A 16,003-nucleotide genomic window follows, 5' to 3' on the forward strand; every position below is an offset into this window, starting at 1 on the left:
ATCTCAGAAGCATGGGTAGTAGTGTCATTCATCCAGATATCCCTGTAAATGACAGTCATCCGGGACATTACGTGCCTCGATGGTGTTTTTAAAATCCTATAGACTTTTAAAGAAATGCTTTTATCTTCTGCAACCACACAGATATTAACATACACAATGCTTATAGAAAGACACCGGATAAAATGATTATTTTTAGAATTTCCTCACTTCATAAAACAGTACAATAGCCATGATGCTACAAATAACTCACTACGAATTCTTCTTATAAGCAAACAGAGGAAGTATCAGTTTAGGAAGAGACAAGGAGATCAGAATAGACAATGTATTAAAACACTACTTTTAGTACCGTTGAAAAAAATATAAATATTAGCTTTACTTTGGGTCAGTAAAAATCTAAACAACATTTCATTCCACAGGTCAATTTGAAAACTGGGGCAGAATTGCCTACCTAGCACTCCATCAATGGCTTCAAGTTTGAGATAAAAAGCAACAAAACCAGTGTATCATTAAATTTGTGGCCAACTTTCTTAATCTTGGAAACGTTTATTTATGCTTGCACAAAAGTGGTTTCTAGTTGGATGATACAGTTTATGCTAGAGACTTCCACTACATTATTGCATGGTTTAATGGAAGTGTTTTAACTTTTCTTCTGGAGCATTCCATATTCTAATGAGTAAACAAGTGATAACGTCACAGCAGAGTTTAAGCCAGCTGAGCAGAAGCTGGCCTTGTGCATTTTTCTCCAATTCATATGACAAATTGAACAACTTCAATAAGAAACAGAGCATCAGCTGCCTGGTAGCAGCTGTTTCTGTATGTGTGACTTAACCAATGGGACAAGACTGAATTTATCATGGTTAGTTAAAGTCAAAAGTAAGTGTTTTGGAAACAGTTTCTGAAGGACCATTAGCAATTTCTGTTGAGATTTTCTTGAAGTATTACTACGTTGAGTCCTATTACCCATGTTTGAGGAGTGACTTCAGCTGTCTGTTCTCCCTTATTTTAGCCTACCGTCTACTGAACATGCAGGTTCCAATTGGGATCCCTATCAACACGACTGATAAGTAGCTCCTAATTTTCCTCTACCTGTACTTTAGAAGATGTATTTGGGAACACTCATTAAGCTATAACCAGTGATCTTCAAGCTAAAATGTGGTGACATACCGTGATTTGATAGCCGTTACTTGGCAGACTCAAACTTACCTGTAGTGCTGCAGTTCTGATTCTAGCTGCTGAATGTATATTTGCAAGTGTGGCACTTCGTTAGCCTTCACTTCTAGCTCCTTCACTTTGCCCAGACTGTTAAGGACTGCGTGTCTGGCCTCTTCAACCTTCTTCCTCATTTCTGCTTGTTCCCTCTTCAGGTTACGGTTGCAGTCTTCCAGATTGACTAATGCTTCCTGAGAGCTCTTCAGCTCTCGTTCCAGTTCTTGGTTGAACCTAATGGCTTCTTCAATTTGCCCATCCCTGGAGCTCCGGATGAGTTCCACTTCTTTCAGGACACTCTGAAGGCACTTGGTCTGGGAGTTGTCCTGTGTTAACTGTCTCTTACTCCCTATAAAACAGGTCCCTTCTTCCTTATGGTTAGCGTGGCTTTTCCGCAGTCCTACCTATATTGAACGGGAGCATAAAGCAGGGACAAATTAATGTATTTTAAAACAAATGACATTTTAATCAAGATTGAATGGTTGGATTGTGTTGTTGTTGTTATGGTTATTAATTACATATGGTTGAACAGCAATTAATATACTGGTTACCTTTGCAAAATACAGAGACAAAGAAACCTCTTGAAAAGAGTTTTTTAAATATGTATCTATAAATTTACTTTTCTGAATTGTTCAAAAGGAAAATTTGTTACTTGCACAAGTTTCTGTATAGCTGTAACATCATTATCTTAGTCTGTTCTCAAAAGGCAAACAGTATTCTGAAAAATACCTCTGATTACATTTTTTAAAGTTGTGTTCAGTAGAAGAGGACAGAGAGCAGCTGGTGGTGTTCTGGAGCCCTGACCTCTGTCCTCTTCTCATTCTTTCTGGGGTCTTTGACTGGTGATCCCAGTTGAAATTGGTAAAAGTATCGTTTACCTGCCATGCTGGCATTGTAAAGACAGACAGCTAACACCAAGTGGCAATGGCACACGTGGAGCAAATTTCCATGGGTGCTGTGTTATGTTAAAGCCAACCTGACTAGAGGCACCAGAACAACTGGGAAACAGCCTTCAGTGTTTTGCCTGGTCCATGCTATTTCATGCCAGAGTGGTTTAACTGCAGTTAAGTATATTCTTGTTTCACCCAAGCCAATACAGCAGAAAGAGGCCACACAACTAGAGAGGCCCTGCCGAGGAGCCAGGGACGGCCTGTCAGCCCGTGACAGACCTGGCTCCTGCCCTGGGCTCTACCAGCTGCACTCAGAAGGAAACACACCGCCTGCCAGTGTTTCTGAGGTAAAGCTCCGAAGCGTGTAAGAGTGAGTAACCACCTGTGCTGTGTGTGTGTGGGTAAGCATCCACAAGTTTTTTCTTTGGAGAGAAACCCCAGCAGCGTGTGATTGCTACATAACTGCCTGACTGATGTGCAGCAGCAAAAAGCAGCGTGACACACTTAGTGGTGTTACACTGAAGCCTTGTAAGGCTTTTGCAGCTTGAGCAGGATGGTTTCCAGTGCTTCTCCACATGCACTGAATGAATAATATCAGTTAAACGCTATTACCATCTGATCAATTAAATCAAGGCATTGAATCAATGCCCTGACCACCTGTACCAGAAGCAGCCCCTGGCACAGCAGTGAAGCACAGCACTTCTGCTTGAGGAGTCCCGGAGAAACGTTAAGAGCCACCTTGGCTCTTAACTTGGCTCACGGGTTAACGCCAAAGAGGAGCAGCGCAGCTCTGCCCCGGGCTCCTCGCCCCGCTCCCTCTGGGCCCGGAGGGCTTTGGGGGCTGGGGGGCGGCCCCGGGCACTCACCTGCAGGGCCAGGCAGCGGGCGTCGCTGCTCTGCAGGGCGGCCCGCATGTCCTCCACCAGCTCCCGCAGGCTGCCGTTCTCCTCCTCCAGCTTGGCGATGCGGTCCTCGGCCTGCTCCAGCGCCACGATCTCCTCGTAGCACTCCCGCGAGCAGGGCGCCGCCGGCCGCCGCTCCGCCGAGCCCCCGCCGCCTCCCCGCCGCCCCGCAGAGCCCTGCCCGGCCCCGGCCCCGGCCCCGGTCCCGGTCCCGGTCGCGTCCCGGCGGCGGCGGCGGGGGCTGCGCAGCCGGATCTGGGTCTCGATGTGCTCGCTCTCCCGGCCCAGCGGCAGGCGGGGCACGGCGCGGCGCGGGGCGCTGCCCGCCCGGGTGCTGAAGTAGCCGCAGAGGCGGGCGTGGAACTGGCGGAAGGTGAGCTCGGCCGCCAGCCCCTCCCGCAGCGCCAGCCGCTCCTCGGGGTCGGCCGCCGCCTCCTCGCCCAGCCCCAGCACCTGGCACAGCGTGCGGAAATCCTCGCCGGGGATGCGGCCCTCGCCGGCGCAGTCCAGGTGGTGGAAGATCTCCTGCAGGTACTGGTCCAGCCCGGTGGCCAGCACCACGATCTCGTTCTCCACGCCGCGGTCCAGCCCGTAGTGGTAAGCCAGGGCGCTCACCAGCCACTGCGTCCTCCGGGCCGGCCGCCCGTACGGGTCCCAGCCCTCGGGCGGCTCCATCGCGCCCGCAGCCCGCCGAGCACCGGCCCCAACCCGGCCCCGGCCCCGCTCCCTGCCGCCGCCGCTGCCCCCGCCCCGGGCCCGCCCCCGCCCGCCCCCGCCAAGTTCATCAAAAGTTAGCGGGGCGCGGAGGGGCGAGCTCTCCAAAGCAGGGCGGCCGTCCCGCGGGGTGTCCGTCCCCTTCGGGGTCTTTAAAAGCCAGGTGTGAGCGAAAGGGGTGCCCGGTCTCCAGCAGCTCTGGTCCAGCGCTCGGAAGCCGCCTGTGCTGTCGCTGCCCGCCCCGCCTGAGCAGCAGCCTGCGGCCGGCTCTCGGTGAGCGCAGCCCGGGCAGCCCCGACAGCTCCGCGGGGACTGACACGGGCCGGGGATGTCCTGGCTGTGCCGTGGGGCGGCAGGGCAAGGTGCCGAGCCGGGTCCCGGGGCCACCCAAGAAGTCCTGTCAAGAGCAGCAGCGGATGGGGCCAGGACTGCGGTGCGGCCCCGAGGTGCCGCCAGGGCTCTGGGCACGGACCTGAGCCAGGCACAGCCACAGCAGCACGCAGGGGCCTGGGCTGGGCATGCATGGAGCGAGGGCAGGGGTCCCACCTGAGGAGTTTCAGGGTGGGTGAGGTCTGCTAGGGGCCCTGCTGCTGCTTTTGCTTCCCATAGTTGAATGGGAATGCTGGTTGGATTTCACATACTGTGCATCACTCAGAAAAAGCATGCTTTACAAGAAAATCTCTTAATACTCCTCTTTCCTAAAAAACATTTTTGACCACTTTGCTTGGTAGACTGGCAATATGAAAACCTGTTTTGCTGAAGATCTCCTGGTTTTTACATTACAAGACCCCACGTTCCCTCAGGGTACTCAGTGTTCCACAGCATCAGGCTCCTTATTCTCAAACACTGAGTTTTATCCACCAATGATCTTCTGTGTATTTATTATACAAAATAGTAGCGTGTTTGTAATTTTGCAGTTGTTAAGAATCTCCTGTCCCTTTCATGGATTTATTTATTTTTGATTTTCTTTATACATTTAAAGAGTGTTTCTCTCATTTTCCTCTTGTTTGAATTGACACATTAGTGTCCTACAGTTCTGATTGACTTGTGGAGTGACTGGGTGACCTGATAGGGTTTTTTCATGCTTAATGTATATATATTCATTTACACTATCATAGGAACATATACCTATAAACTTCAAGTTTTCACAGACTGATAATGTTGACATCGCAAGAAATTGATTTAGGGTGTACTGAATGTGCAGTGTCAGAGAGAAAGATGGGAAAGAAAAAACATACACGTTGAATGTTTTTAGCAGATGTTATGTAAATCCACATCTGTTATCCATATACAACAAACGCGCTGATCCCCAATAACCTAAAGCTAGACAATGCAACAATTTAAACTTCTTTTGGTTTAGCTAGTTTAAATTGTAAAAATACTCATCAGGTGGAAGTAATTGCTTTTAAGACTGACAGAATCTTTACCAGGCTATAAAGATGCCAGCACAAATTTTACATCAGCACTACTGTTTGCAGTTGGGTTTCTTCGTGGTACCTCTGGCTAGAAGAGAGGTGTTGTTAATGGCTCTGGGGAGCATTTGTGCCTCAGTTGAATTGCTCATTGCCCGTCTGCTCCTCTTCTGCTTCACAAGAATGAAGGACCCAAATGCATGATGAATATTTGACTTATTTGGCTTTGTGTTCTCATGGCAACAGGAACACGAGTATGTCAGAATGATGTCAATTCACCAAAGTTTCATCTTTGAAGGAAAGCAGACATTAGATAATAGAAAAAAAAAAAAAAAAATTGGTTTATATATTTTATTTGCTTTTTCAAAAGAAGTTCTGATGCTGGATGGTGTTTGCATCACGCTTTCTAAAAAAAAAAAAAAACACAACCACCAAACCCAGTAACTATAAACACTGGACAACTGAAGAAACAATAGACTAAAAGAAAGCTCCAGTGTCACTTTATCTTCTCTGTAATATGGGGTTTGGATTGGTAGAAGTAAGCTTTCTTTTTGCAACCTGCCTTTAAAAACAAAACTCTAAAACATGAATCCCTATATGTTTAACCTTTTTCTCCATTGCAGCACTACTGCTAGTAGTAGTATGGAAAAACCTATAGCAGCGTAATGGCACTGACTGTTGTGTTTACTCCTGACTATAGCAAGACTAAGATCTTACCTGGCCTACACAAAGCTTGCCTGTTGACTTATTCTCTAAATCTGCTCAGAGGCATGGCAACCTTTTATTAAGTATTCAAAAACTTTTTTACGATGTTGTTACTAGTTCTGATAGTACACTCTGTCATGGAAGGATCTTGGAAGAGTTCTGACTGTAGATAAGCGCTGATGGCAAAGCATGATTTGAAGGGAATGACTGTTTCTACAGTCTTATGATAATGGTTGGAAATTAGAAGTATATTAAAATCCTGCATTTGGAATTAACTAATTGGAGATTTTTATTTTAAGAGGTCGACAGCTGCCACAATTAGACTTAAGTTTGTCAGCATCATAGATGGAATACTGTTTTAAATTATATTAGATGGTGGTGGGATAAAGAAAGGCATATAAACTATGTTTATAGAGAAAAATTGCACTTAATTTAACTATGTTCCTATTTTATTTCACAGTTCATACATGCGGCAGGGCCAAGGACCAGCACAGTTCATTTTTGTATCTCACATTGCAGGATATCAGTAGTCTTGCTTCATTTGTGTGGTGGGCTTTCATACAATAGTGCAGCACAGAGCCAGCCAGAACTGTTTGGCTTTGGAGAATGCTCATCTTGCAGCAAAGATCACTTCATTACTGTAAAAAATATTTTACCCTGCCCAGACTTCCTCCTTTCAAGGAGAAAAGTGAAAATGTAGTGCTTGGTACCTAAAATTTGTTTTTCGAATTCTTTCCAACAAAGTCATGCCGTGATGTTATAGATACTTTTTAAATTTGTTTGGTGTTTATGAAACAGTTGCTTTCACAAGGATCTTCAGAGATAAGTTAAAATAATATTAGTGGTGTGATGTTGTTCTTGGCATGTTCTTTAAGTTCCTTGCAACTCCAGAAATGTTAGGCGTTGGCTTTTTGTTTGTTGGGTCCAGCATATTTGGAACAGCTCTGTGTATGCAGTAAGACAAAGAAGGAAAATGCAATTGATCGTCCCTATCTGTCATGTAGTTCTGCTCCTGTTCACAGATATTTTTCATTTAATACAAGATTTTTGATATACACATCTGGTGAGCATGTAGGTAATTCTGATCAGCTGTGTAAAAAGCCGCAATGATGTTCTGTATGTTTAGCTGCACGGAGAGCGTATGGGATGGATACAAAACAGAGTTTCAGAAACTACTTTAGGGAATCTTAGCAAGCTTCTGAATGTAAGAAGAACATATATATTAAAAATGGAAATGAACTGGTGTCTGGAGACTCTTCTGCTATGGACCTAATGGGAGACCACTGAGGCCAGCACAAGAACCCAACTGCAATTTGGATTTTATCCCGGGAGTGTGCTATTGCTAACTCCTTTGTGGTCTTTCTCTTGGTCTAAACCATTTGAAGGGAAGAAACAACACATTATGTAGTCTACAGAGGAAACAGCTGCAGCTCGCAGAATACCCAGATGTTTTAGTTGACATTTCTTAGCTATTCAGCATCTGGAACAGTTTAAGGCTCTTCTACTTTACTGAGAGAAAAAGAAATCCCCTGCTTTCAACTTCTATTTAGTAGTGCTCATGGGGTAAATGTTTGTCTTTTATGAACAAATTTCAGAGTAAATGAAGGGGGAAAAGGGCAAGTTTGCAATAGTAAAGTGAGACCAGAACACGGCTTGCAGTCAGTCCCTGAGGAGTGCGCAGCCGGTGCGCTTGTCAGCAGTTGTGGTGCAGGCTGCAGGTAGCAGACACAGTGCGGGCCCGGCCACGAGGCTCTGACTCCTGTTAGGAGCAGGCACCGAAATGCTCCTGAGAGGAGCGAGACGGGGACGCGCCCACACCCGGCCCTGCCGGGGCCAGGCCCGCCGCCACCTCCCTCAGGCCGCTCCCGCCGCTGCCCTCCCTGAGGCGGCTGCCGGGGAGCGCCCGGGCCCGGGGGTAACGGTCGGGGCCGAGCCCCGCGGCCGTTGGGGCACGGGTGGGGGCGGCCCCGCCGCCTGCTGAGGGCTCTGGTGGCGGCTCCATCGCGTCTGGGGTGTCCCCTGCCTCGACAAAGTTTTCGAAATGGGAACGCTGGGGTTCATCCTAATGTAACCCTGCCTTGCTGCTGCTGAGGTTCTTGTAGGGATTTGTATTCGTTCCGCACGGCAGCACTGAAATGAGACTGTTTTTCTCGTTTCATAGTCGCTGAGCCGGTTGTCTGACTACGCAACGGCAAAGCAAAAGTGTGAGGATTAGAAGGCAGTGGGTGAAGAGGAGATGGAGGAAGAAAATAAAGAAGAGACGGCAGACCCGAACACCGCCCGCTCTAAAAGCACATCTGAACAGTTTGAGCCTGAACGCCCAGGGGTGCCTGGTGCTGGTGGTGGTCTGGCCACAGAGGGTGAAAGCGGCAGGCGCGTCCCGTCAGAGGAAAGCTCGCTGGAACCTGATGGCTCGCACACTGTCACCTGCACGTTCACAGTCTCACTAGCTGTCCCTGTCTTGGCTACAAGTATGTACCTGATGCAGACTTTCCTAGGAAACCTTTTTCATTACTCTCTAACTTGTGTGGCAGTCTTCAGTGGTTTAAGGAGGTAGTGGTAGATAAGATGTTGATGGATTGGAGTTTTCCTGGGTAGATCTCTCAGGAGCTTAGAAATGCACTCTTGAACTCCTGTTACAATTTGATCATTGTAGACAGCATTAATTTTGCCATGAATATCATCTTTGATATCATTTGGCACTTCCAGATAATTCCAATATTCTCTCTAGAGCAAAATCAGAAGATACCCAATCCGCCTGATAGGCAAGGAAAGAGAATTCCAGCCGATGAATCGGGAGCTCTCTTAAGAACACAACGCTGCTATCACGTGGAGTACTTCCTTTTACCAGATGATCTCGTTCCTAGAAAACTGGATTTGGTGGTGTTTGGGACAGTTGCAAAGCTATTTGCAGAACGTGATTCCAAGGTAAAAGATACCATAACACGGAGTAATCCCAAATTTTGTATATAGGAGATAGGTGAATGTTTTCTACAGTGGACTGTTTTAGTTGCATATTGGTTTAACAACAGCTTAGATCTTATCTGCACTCACAGATACAGAGACAGATACTGAGGTTAGAACTTGATGCTCCTAATCTGGATGAGCAGAAAATTCTTAAATTTATAGTAAGAGGCTGATGCATTTCAAAGCATTTTTATCTGCTGAAAAATACTTTTATCTTCCCCTAGATTATCAGTTTAGTTGGGATTATAACTTTTAAGTACCAAGATAATAAATAACATAATAATTCAAATTTACTTATATTCCAACAATTATGATAAATATCATGAATATTCAATATCATTCAATTAAAATGAAGAAAAACTGAAATTTATGCCTCTGATCTTTGTTGAGGAGAAAAAGATCTTAAGGTACTTGAAGAATTTTGCGATTTTTTTTGTGTGTTCAGACACATCTGAGTCCTGTGCATTCAAATCCGTGAACATAAAAATTAGATATATTGTGCTGAATACGCTTTAGTTTTTTTTAGAAGTTATTTCTAAAAAGCCAGTGCTAAAATCATGTGAAAAAAGACTTGCTTTTCAACCATTGTATCCTACTATCTGAATTTATTTGGATAAACATGGCTTAGAAGACTTGAGACTACATTCTATTTGCCTAAATCTTAATGACCAATTATCAATTGGAAGGTTTGTTGCATCTGTCTTCTAAAAGCCAGCTACCAAAAAAAAAAAAAAAAAAAAAAAAAAAAAGAAAAGCCAGCTACAAAATTGTGACTTACTATTAACAAACATGGTTCTATTTTTTGGTGAAAATTCTGCAAATAAAAACTACTTGTGTTTTCAGAATTGATTATTCAGTTAGTTAAGTCACTATTGTACATGTTTGGTTGTAGTATTCATCTATTAATTCATTTTAGAACTATTATGGCTCAATGTACATAAGAAGGGAAGTTTGAACATAAAGTAAGTCCAGAGTTTTTGTACAGGTCACAGAGCTTTTATTGCAAAAGCACAACTTTGGAAGAACTGCCTTCTGAAATGAGTGTGTTAATTCCCTGTAGGAAAAGACTGAATCAGTTAACAAAGAATTAATAGATAAAATAATTTACTAGTCAAAATACCTTACACTTTTAAATTGACTGTCCACTCTTCTCACTTCCCTATCATTGATCAGCAATGAATACAACCTAAGAGTTACACGCCATTCCTAGAACTTGAGGTATGATAGGTAACATGGTCAGGTCTTTTTCTTGCCAACTGTGCCTAACTTTTAAGTATGTAGAAACACTGTGTAAATATCAGCATTCTGTTAGAAATATAATCGATCAAATGTCTTTTAAACACTGATATTAATTGTTGTCTATTTTGAAATAACAAGCTAAGTTATTTCCGTTTATCCACTGTTGTAATCTCCTGTCATATTTCTTACCTTTGAGATTACATTTATATATTATTACTTTTGTTATCACACAACTTCATTTGTTTTCTGTTTTTTTCCTATTCATGGAGTTTTATTCTCTCTTCATTGTAAACAGACAGCTCCAGGGGCTCAATCCAAACGTCATGAAAAGAAACTGACAGCTGGGCTAACTTCCTCAGTGAGTGAGCATACAGGATAATTTTAATAATAAGTTAGTCATTGTGTATTTTTCTTGTATATATTTATTTGATAGCTTACATAACATACAAATCTTGTCTCCATCATAGTTTTATCTTCTAATTATAACACAAGTGCATACAGAAATACTTGTTTGACCTTTGAAAAGGCATCATCTTCACTGAAGTAATTTATGTTCTAAACCTTAAGTGACTGTGAATCTTTCATTTTTGAATTTTGACATTTTCTGGTAAGGAACTTTTCTTGTTCATTTTAATTTTAATTAAAGTCTTCTGTAACAGGAAAAAATATGTGTATATCCTTGCCGACTGTCAGTTCCAGCTTTGAAGGATAGCTTACTTGGAGTAGAATTTTCAAGGGGTGCAAAGAAGAGGGACACACAGTAAATTGTTTACATATAAACCCCATACCCTGCAATCTGACCTCAGAAAATACTAGCAGGAACTGAAAATTCCTCTGAAATGGGGATGGGTAGAGGTAAAATGTCATGTAACAAGCCAGTCAATATTTAGCCTATAGTACAGACTTAAAACAATCTGTATAATGCACGTATCTTTTTTGTTTATTAAGCATATATATATTTATATGGTAAACACGTATATTTACCATCCTAGTGCAGTCATGTTAACTATGTAACTAGTGCTGTTGAAGCATGAATAACTTACAAAAGAAGCATAAGAAAAGCAGTGTTCTGAAGGAGAAAAAGCAATGGAGGTAGAAGTATCTGGATGGCAAAGAATCATCCTCTGAAACAAAAAGTAGACTTTTCTAAGAAGTATTCTCCATGTTAGGTGACATACTGAGGCTTATTTTGGTAGTATAATAAAACACATGTGAGGGAAGAGAAAGGAACAGTCAAGAAAAATACCAAACATATCTCAATGGATAAATGTAAATAAGAATTGCTAGGTTGAGACTGTACAGTTGTGACTTAACAGAATAGCACACTGACCTCAGAAGTTAAGACTGTCTTGGCACATCAGCCCCAGTTTCATTGTAATACAGAATTGCAAGTGAATCTAGCTGTCCGCATTGTATATGTGTCTATGTGCATGAAAGATGACATGTAAAACGACATTAAGAACAAAGTTCTCCTTTTTTCTCTTACACGAATACTTACTGGATTTTCACCATATCGTATATTCTCGTATTTACAAAGTAGATTTGATGAGATCATCTAGTACTGTATGCTCTCGGGTTTTGTCTTTGCATGACAATCAGGCTAACGGCCCACTTTGATTATTTCTGAGTATAAGTTTGAGATTCTTATTAAACAAAATTCTCCTGTGAAATTTCGGATTGAAATATGTTATAGTGGCAACTCTGATGAGCGTTCTGTTCATAGAGATTACCAGCATTCATATTATATATGAAGTTTGATGCTTGTGCTTTGATTCTGTATTTTAAAGAGTGTATATTAGCTTTCATAGTATTCCTTTAAGCATTCAGTCTGCCATGTCATGCTGAACAACAGTTTAATGGCTGTTTTTTCTTACCTCATGTCTCGTATCAGACCTTGGCTTGATAAGACTGCTTTGTATGAATCCAGCAAAATATGCTGCTCTGACACAGAGAAAGGGGATACACATAAGATCCAGCATGAGCTGGAGAAATAAGCAATGTATACTTAGAGCAGTGGTGACAGTGGTCAGCATGTGAATATAATTTCTTCTGTACTGGTCAGCTTCTGTAAAGACTTTCATCTTTGTTTTCATAGACTATTATGCCATGGTTTGAAAATGACCAGATGTGGATATCATGGAACCATAGTACTGATATCAATGTCACCAACGAATATCTAATAAAACTAAGAGATCACAAAATAACTTTAAAACTCTGGGATGCCAAGGACAAAGTTTCCTCAAAAGCAAGGCTTAGTAAACCAAGCATTGTTTCCTCACTAGAAAGAGATGCAGAGGCTGTTGGTAAGTCTAGTGCAAACAGACACATTATAAAATGTGTGTTAAAACAGTGACTGCACCTATTAATAAGTTGTCAATGAGATTGTTTGATTATTATTCATATGTCATTCTCACTAAAATAATTCTGGCTTGTTTGTACTTTGATGTACTTTAACGAATGCATCAGTATCTGAAAATTTTGATAGCAGAAAAATACAATTGGGACTATCATCTAAATCTTTGTAAACTAAAGAGGTATTTGAGACTATTGGATAGTAGTGGTAGCAGTGAGTGTGCTTTTTTTTTTTTTTTTTTTTTTTTTTTTTTTTTTTTTGTAGTTGTCCTGAGAAGTGAAACTTGTACAGCTGTGTTTTTGTGCTGCACACCTTTCTGTTTCACCTCTCTCTTGTTACCTCCCACAACTCTATATCTATGGCTAAATTTTGGCCAATTTTGGTTGTAGGTCAGTGGTGTCAAATACATCTATTTTGTAATTGAGCTAATTTCTATTAGTTGATTTATTAGTTAAGCTAATTTAATTAGAGGAGAGAGACCTTGTTAGAGCTCCTTATGGACATGTATTAAATGAGATCTCAGTCTTTATTATATTAACTAACCATAAGATAATATATGTAGGAAGTAGGGTATCCTTTGTTCTGAAGAGTCTGAACTACTGTTGAAATTAATTTTACTGTTAAAATATGCTGAATTTATTAGTTGAGTACTGTAATACTCTCTTTTCCATATGTATAAATGGATTGAGAGTTGGTGATGTTACCAGATTTCAAATGCCAGTTAATACAGGCTTGGGTTTCTTTGTAACTGAACTGATACTAACGAATGTTTGCTCAGATGTGGTGGGCTTTGTGAGCAAATGGGCTTTGCAATTGATGGAAACTTCTGACAGCATTTGGTTTGTGTCTGTAAGAGAGATTGAGCACCTCAGTAGCTGTTGAGGAGTGGAAACTCGTTTGTAGCTGTTCTTTTCTGAACAGCTGCTGTACAGTTTAGCAATGGGGGCAAGGCAAGACAAAGGATTGAAAGCTTTCCTTCCTCAAGCTGTGCTGTTGCAGAGGAGTCTGTATGCAGAGGTCCCTCTCGTCACACTGCTGGGGCTGTTTGCCCTGTGTGCAAGCCCAGTGTTCTGGGAGCTGCTGCAAACCTCACCAGCCCCAACATTTTCCTCCAAATATGCATTGTTTTATGGTACACAGGGCTAACATTTTATGCTAGATTCTTCTGTGGGCTTTGAGGTAACCCTGCTGATTTTGATTTCCAGACTAAAAGAATTGAAATCTTGGAGTGGTTTCTTACAGAGTAGGAAAAGAGGAACATGTACCGGGGAAAATAATTGCTCAAAATTGGAGTATCTCAAGCAGAGTAAGCAATGAAGTCCCAATCACAGTTTTTTTTTTCCTTGTCCTGATAGGTGGGGTAAAACACACAGTGCTATTGCAAAGAAAATTATTTGAAGAGAGTCAGCCACCACCCAGCTGTACAAAAATTAAAGAAGCAAAGAAATCCAAAGCACAGAAAGAGCCTTCAGCCCTTCCTGTCAAAGGTATATGAGAACTGGAACTGTTTTGTGGGTTGAAAGGGAGTGGGAATGTAACTGGCACCTTGACAAATGGGTGAGCAGGAACAGGACTCAGGGATCTATGGAGGGAGCAAAGTGTTGCAGTAAGTCTGAGGACATTACAGTCAGAGCAAGGTTTTAATAGCTTTGGAAGAGAATTGGGACACAGAAGAGATTTAGCTCATGGAAGGTTTTCAAGGGACACTAGAAAAAAGCATGGGGATTTTTCTGCTGCTTCACATTTGTAAGTGATTGCATTAACATCTAGAAGCTTGTGTAGACCATAAATTTCTAGATTCTTCTTTCTCTGATGCTGGTAATTACTTGAGGTCCAGCAGCAGAATGTTGCTTCCTTTGAATTGCTAGTGTGTGGAGGAGTATGAAAATACATTCTTGACATAAGTGGGAATCCCGATTTTATGCAGTTTAGTGATCCAATCTTTCCTTGTGCCAGTTGAGAAACTGCTGCAATGCTGCTGCAAATAGAAGTATCTGGTGTAGTGATCAGCAGTGACAGCATCATTTAAGCAAAGAAGGGGAAAAACTCTCCATCTAGTGGCAGTGTTTTTTGTAGCTAAATCTTAAATGCTGCTGGTAGTTCCTTTGTTTCTCTTGGGGCCCTGTTAAGTCCCTTGACTGGAGAGCTGGCCCCTGTGATCTCTTTGCGCCTGGGCACTGTTGAACTGTGCAAAGTACTCTGCTGTGAACTCAGAAAGCATATGGTATCAAAACACTTTTTTTTCCTTAATTTTGTATTTTAATGGTGAAAATAAAACTAAGACCTAAATTCTCTCTCTGTGTTATGTCTGTTATTTTGTTTGTTCTACAGACAGAAAATCTTGGGACTTGCCAAGTGTTTAGATAGAATTCTCCAGAGGGAACTGTAGTAAGGTTCTGGAGATTCAGTTGATAACATGATTTCCTCCTACATTAGTATCTCATGAAAGACTCCTTGTATCCTTTTGGGGAGCACTGTGTCACCGGCTTCATCTGATTGCCTTTTAAAATTGTTTTTATTTTTTCTAACGATTCATGGCATGCTTCATCAAAGTAGGAGCAGGTGAATTCCTGGTGTAATTAGGCTGGCAGAATGTATCTGCATTTTGGTAGTAGTGCCATCTAGTGATGGGTCCAGAGAGGACTGGTGGACCAAATGCTGAAGTCTGCAAAGGTAGGAAGTGTTCTGGGAGATAAAGGACAGGAATCTAGCTTACAGTTCAGACGAACCGAAAAATCCATTTTTTTTGGTTCAATGCAAACCCATCCTACTTTAAGGAAGAAAGGAGTGTTCTAAAGGTCTCTTTATGTTTCTTTTCATTTACCTTGAAAAACTGTGTGCACTATTTGGTGTACAACTACCTGTGCTGTGTAAAATAGGTAAGTAATTATAATTCCTCAATGTCCTGTTTATATAGTAGGTAAAAACCTAATATTCCATTGCTCCATTTTTGCTTACTTGCAAATAGTGGCAAATTTTGTTCTTTATAGTGTGGAATTTATTCAGCTCTTTAAGTGCAGATTCTTCTTGCCATTCATACAGTGTTGATTTGCTCTAATCTTACTGTAATTAAGACATACATCTCACTCTAATTAAGGCTGATACATTGTGATGCTAGATGTTGAGTAATTAACACTTAGGTCTGTGACTGCTTTTCTATAAATGACATCTGAAGTGAGGTACAGTATACCAAACTTCTGGCATATATGAACATTGAACAAATGTCAGGGCACTTCTACATGTGCTCTGTGTAACAGATCTGGACACTGGGAATATTATCATTGTTATTATTTTTTTCACTAAGATAGCTATTGGAAAAGCATATCCTTGACATGAACACAAAAAATAAATGGATCATAGTTTTGAGTTACAAATACAGCTTGCATAAGGCTTCTTGCTGTTATTTAGTAGAGCTTACAGATGCTTTTCTTAGTCTTATGTGAGTTAACAAAACATAGAGTACTTATTAACAAGTGTGAAAACTGTTTTGATTCCACAGAAGAAACAGATTGGGATGAAGCAGGAGCATCTAGTTATGGTTTACCACATCCTTCAAAGATAGACGACGTCCTTACAGTGAGGTAAGAATGTTGCACTTACTTTGGAAAATGTGTT

The 16,003-nt window shown here is 42.0% G+C and overlaps 2 protein-coding genes across 6 annotated transcripts in view; one reads left to right on the forward strand and one right to left on the reverse strand.

The window, feature by feature from the left end:
- The window catches only part of EFCC1 (EF-hand and coiled-coil domain containing 1), a 55,708-nt gene extending 52,017 nt beyond the window's left edge, over window positions 1-3,691 (reverse strand). The window contains exons 1-2 of the mRNA XM_084530595.1: window positions 2,963-3,691; window positions 1,204-1,610 (exon numbers count right to left, since the gene is read on the reverse strand). Of these exons, the coding sequence (XP_084386721.1) occupies window positions 1,204-1,610; window positions 2,963-3,673 (1,118 nt within the window). The 5' untranslated portion in view covers window positions 3,674-3,691. The remainder of the gene's footprint in view (window positions 1-1,203; window positions 1,611-2,962) is intronic.
- Window positions 1-16,003, forward strand: part of CFAP92 (cilia and flagella associated protein 92 (putative)) — a 100,262-nt gene that overhangs the window by 55,847 nt on the left and 28,412 nt on the right. For 3 of the 5 annotated variants that reach the window (XM_084530592.1, XM_084530590.1, XM_084530593.1), the window contains exons 2-7: window positions 7,991-8,300; window positions 8,561-8,757; window positions 10,331-10,393; window positions 12,131-12,338; window positions 13,744-13,875; window positions 15,888-15,969. In XM_084530592.1, coding sequence (XP_084386718.1) covers window positions 8,066-8,300; window positions 8,561-8,757; window positions 10,331-10,393; window positions 12,131-12,338; window positions 13,744-13,875; window positions 15,888-15,969 — 917 coding nt within the window. In that variant the 5' untranslated portion in view covers window positions 7,991-8,065. Of the gene's footprint in view, window positions 1-3,818; window positions 3,986-7,990; window positions 8,301-8,560; window positions 8,758-10,330; window positions 10,394-11,926; window positions 12,339-13,743; window positions 13,876-15,887; window positions 15,970-16,003 lie in introns of those variants that run through there. The other 2 variants (XM_084530591.1, XM_084530594.1) reach the window with 2 other exon arrangements.

The sequence above is a fragment of the Aythya ferina genome (assembly GCF_964211825.1).
Source record: "Aythya ferina genome assembly, chromosome: 10".
NCBI classification, from domain to species: domain Eukaryota; kingdom Metazoa; phylum Chordata; class Aves; order Anseriformes; family Anatidae; genus Aythya; species Aythya ferina.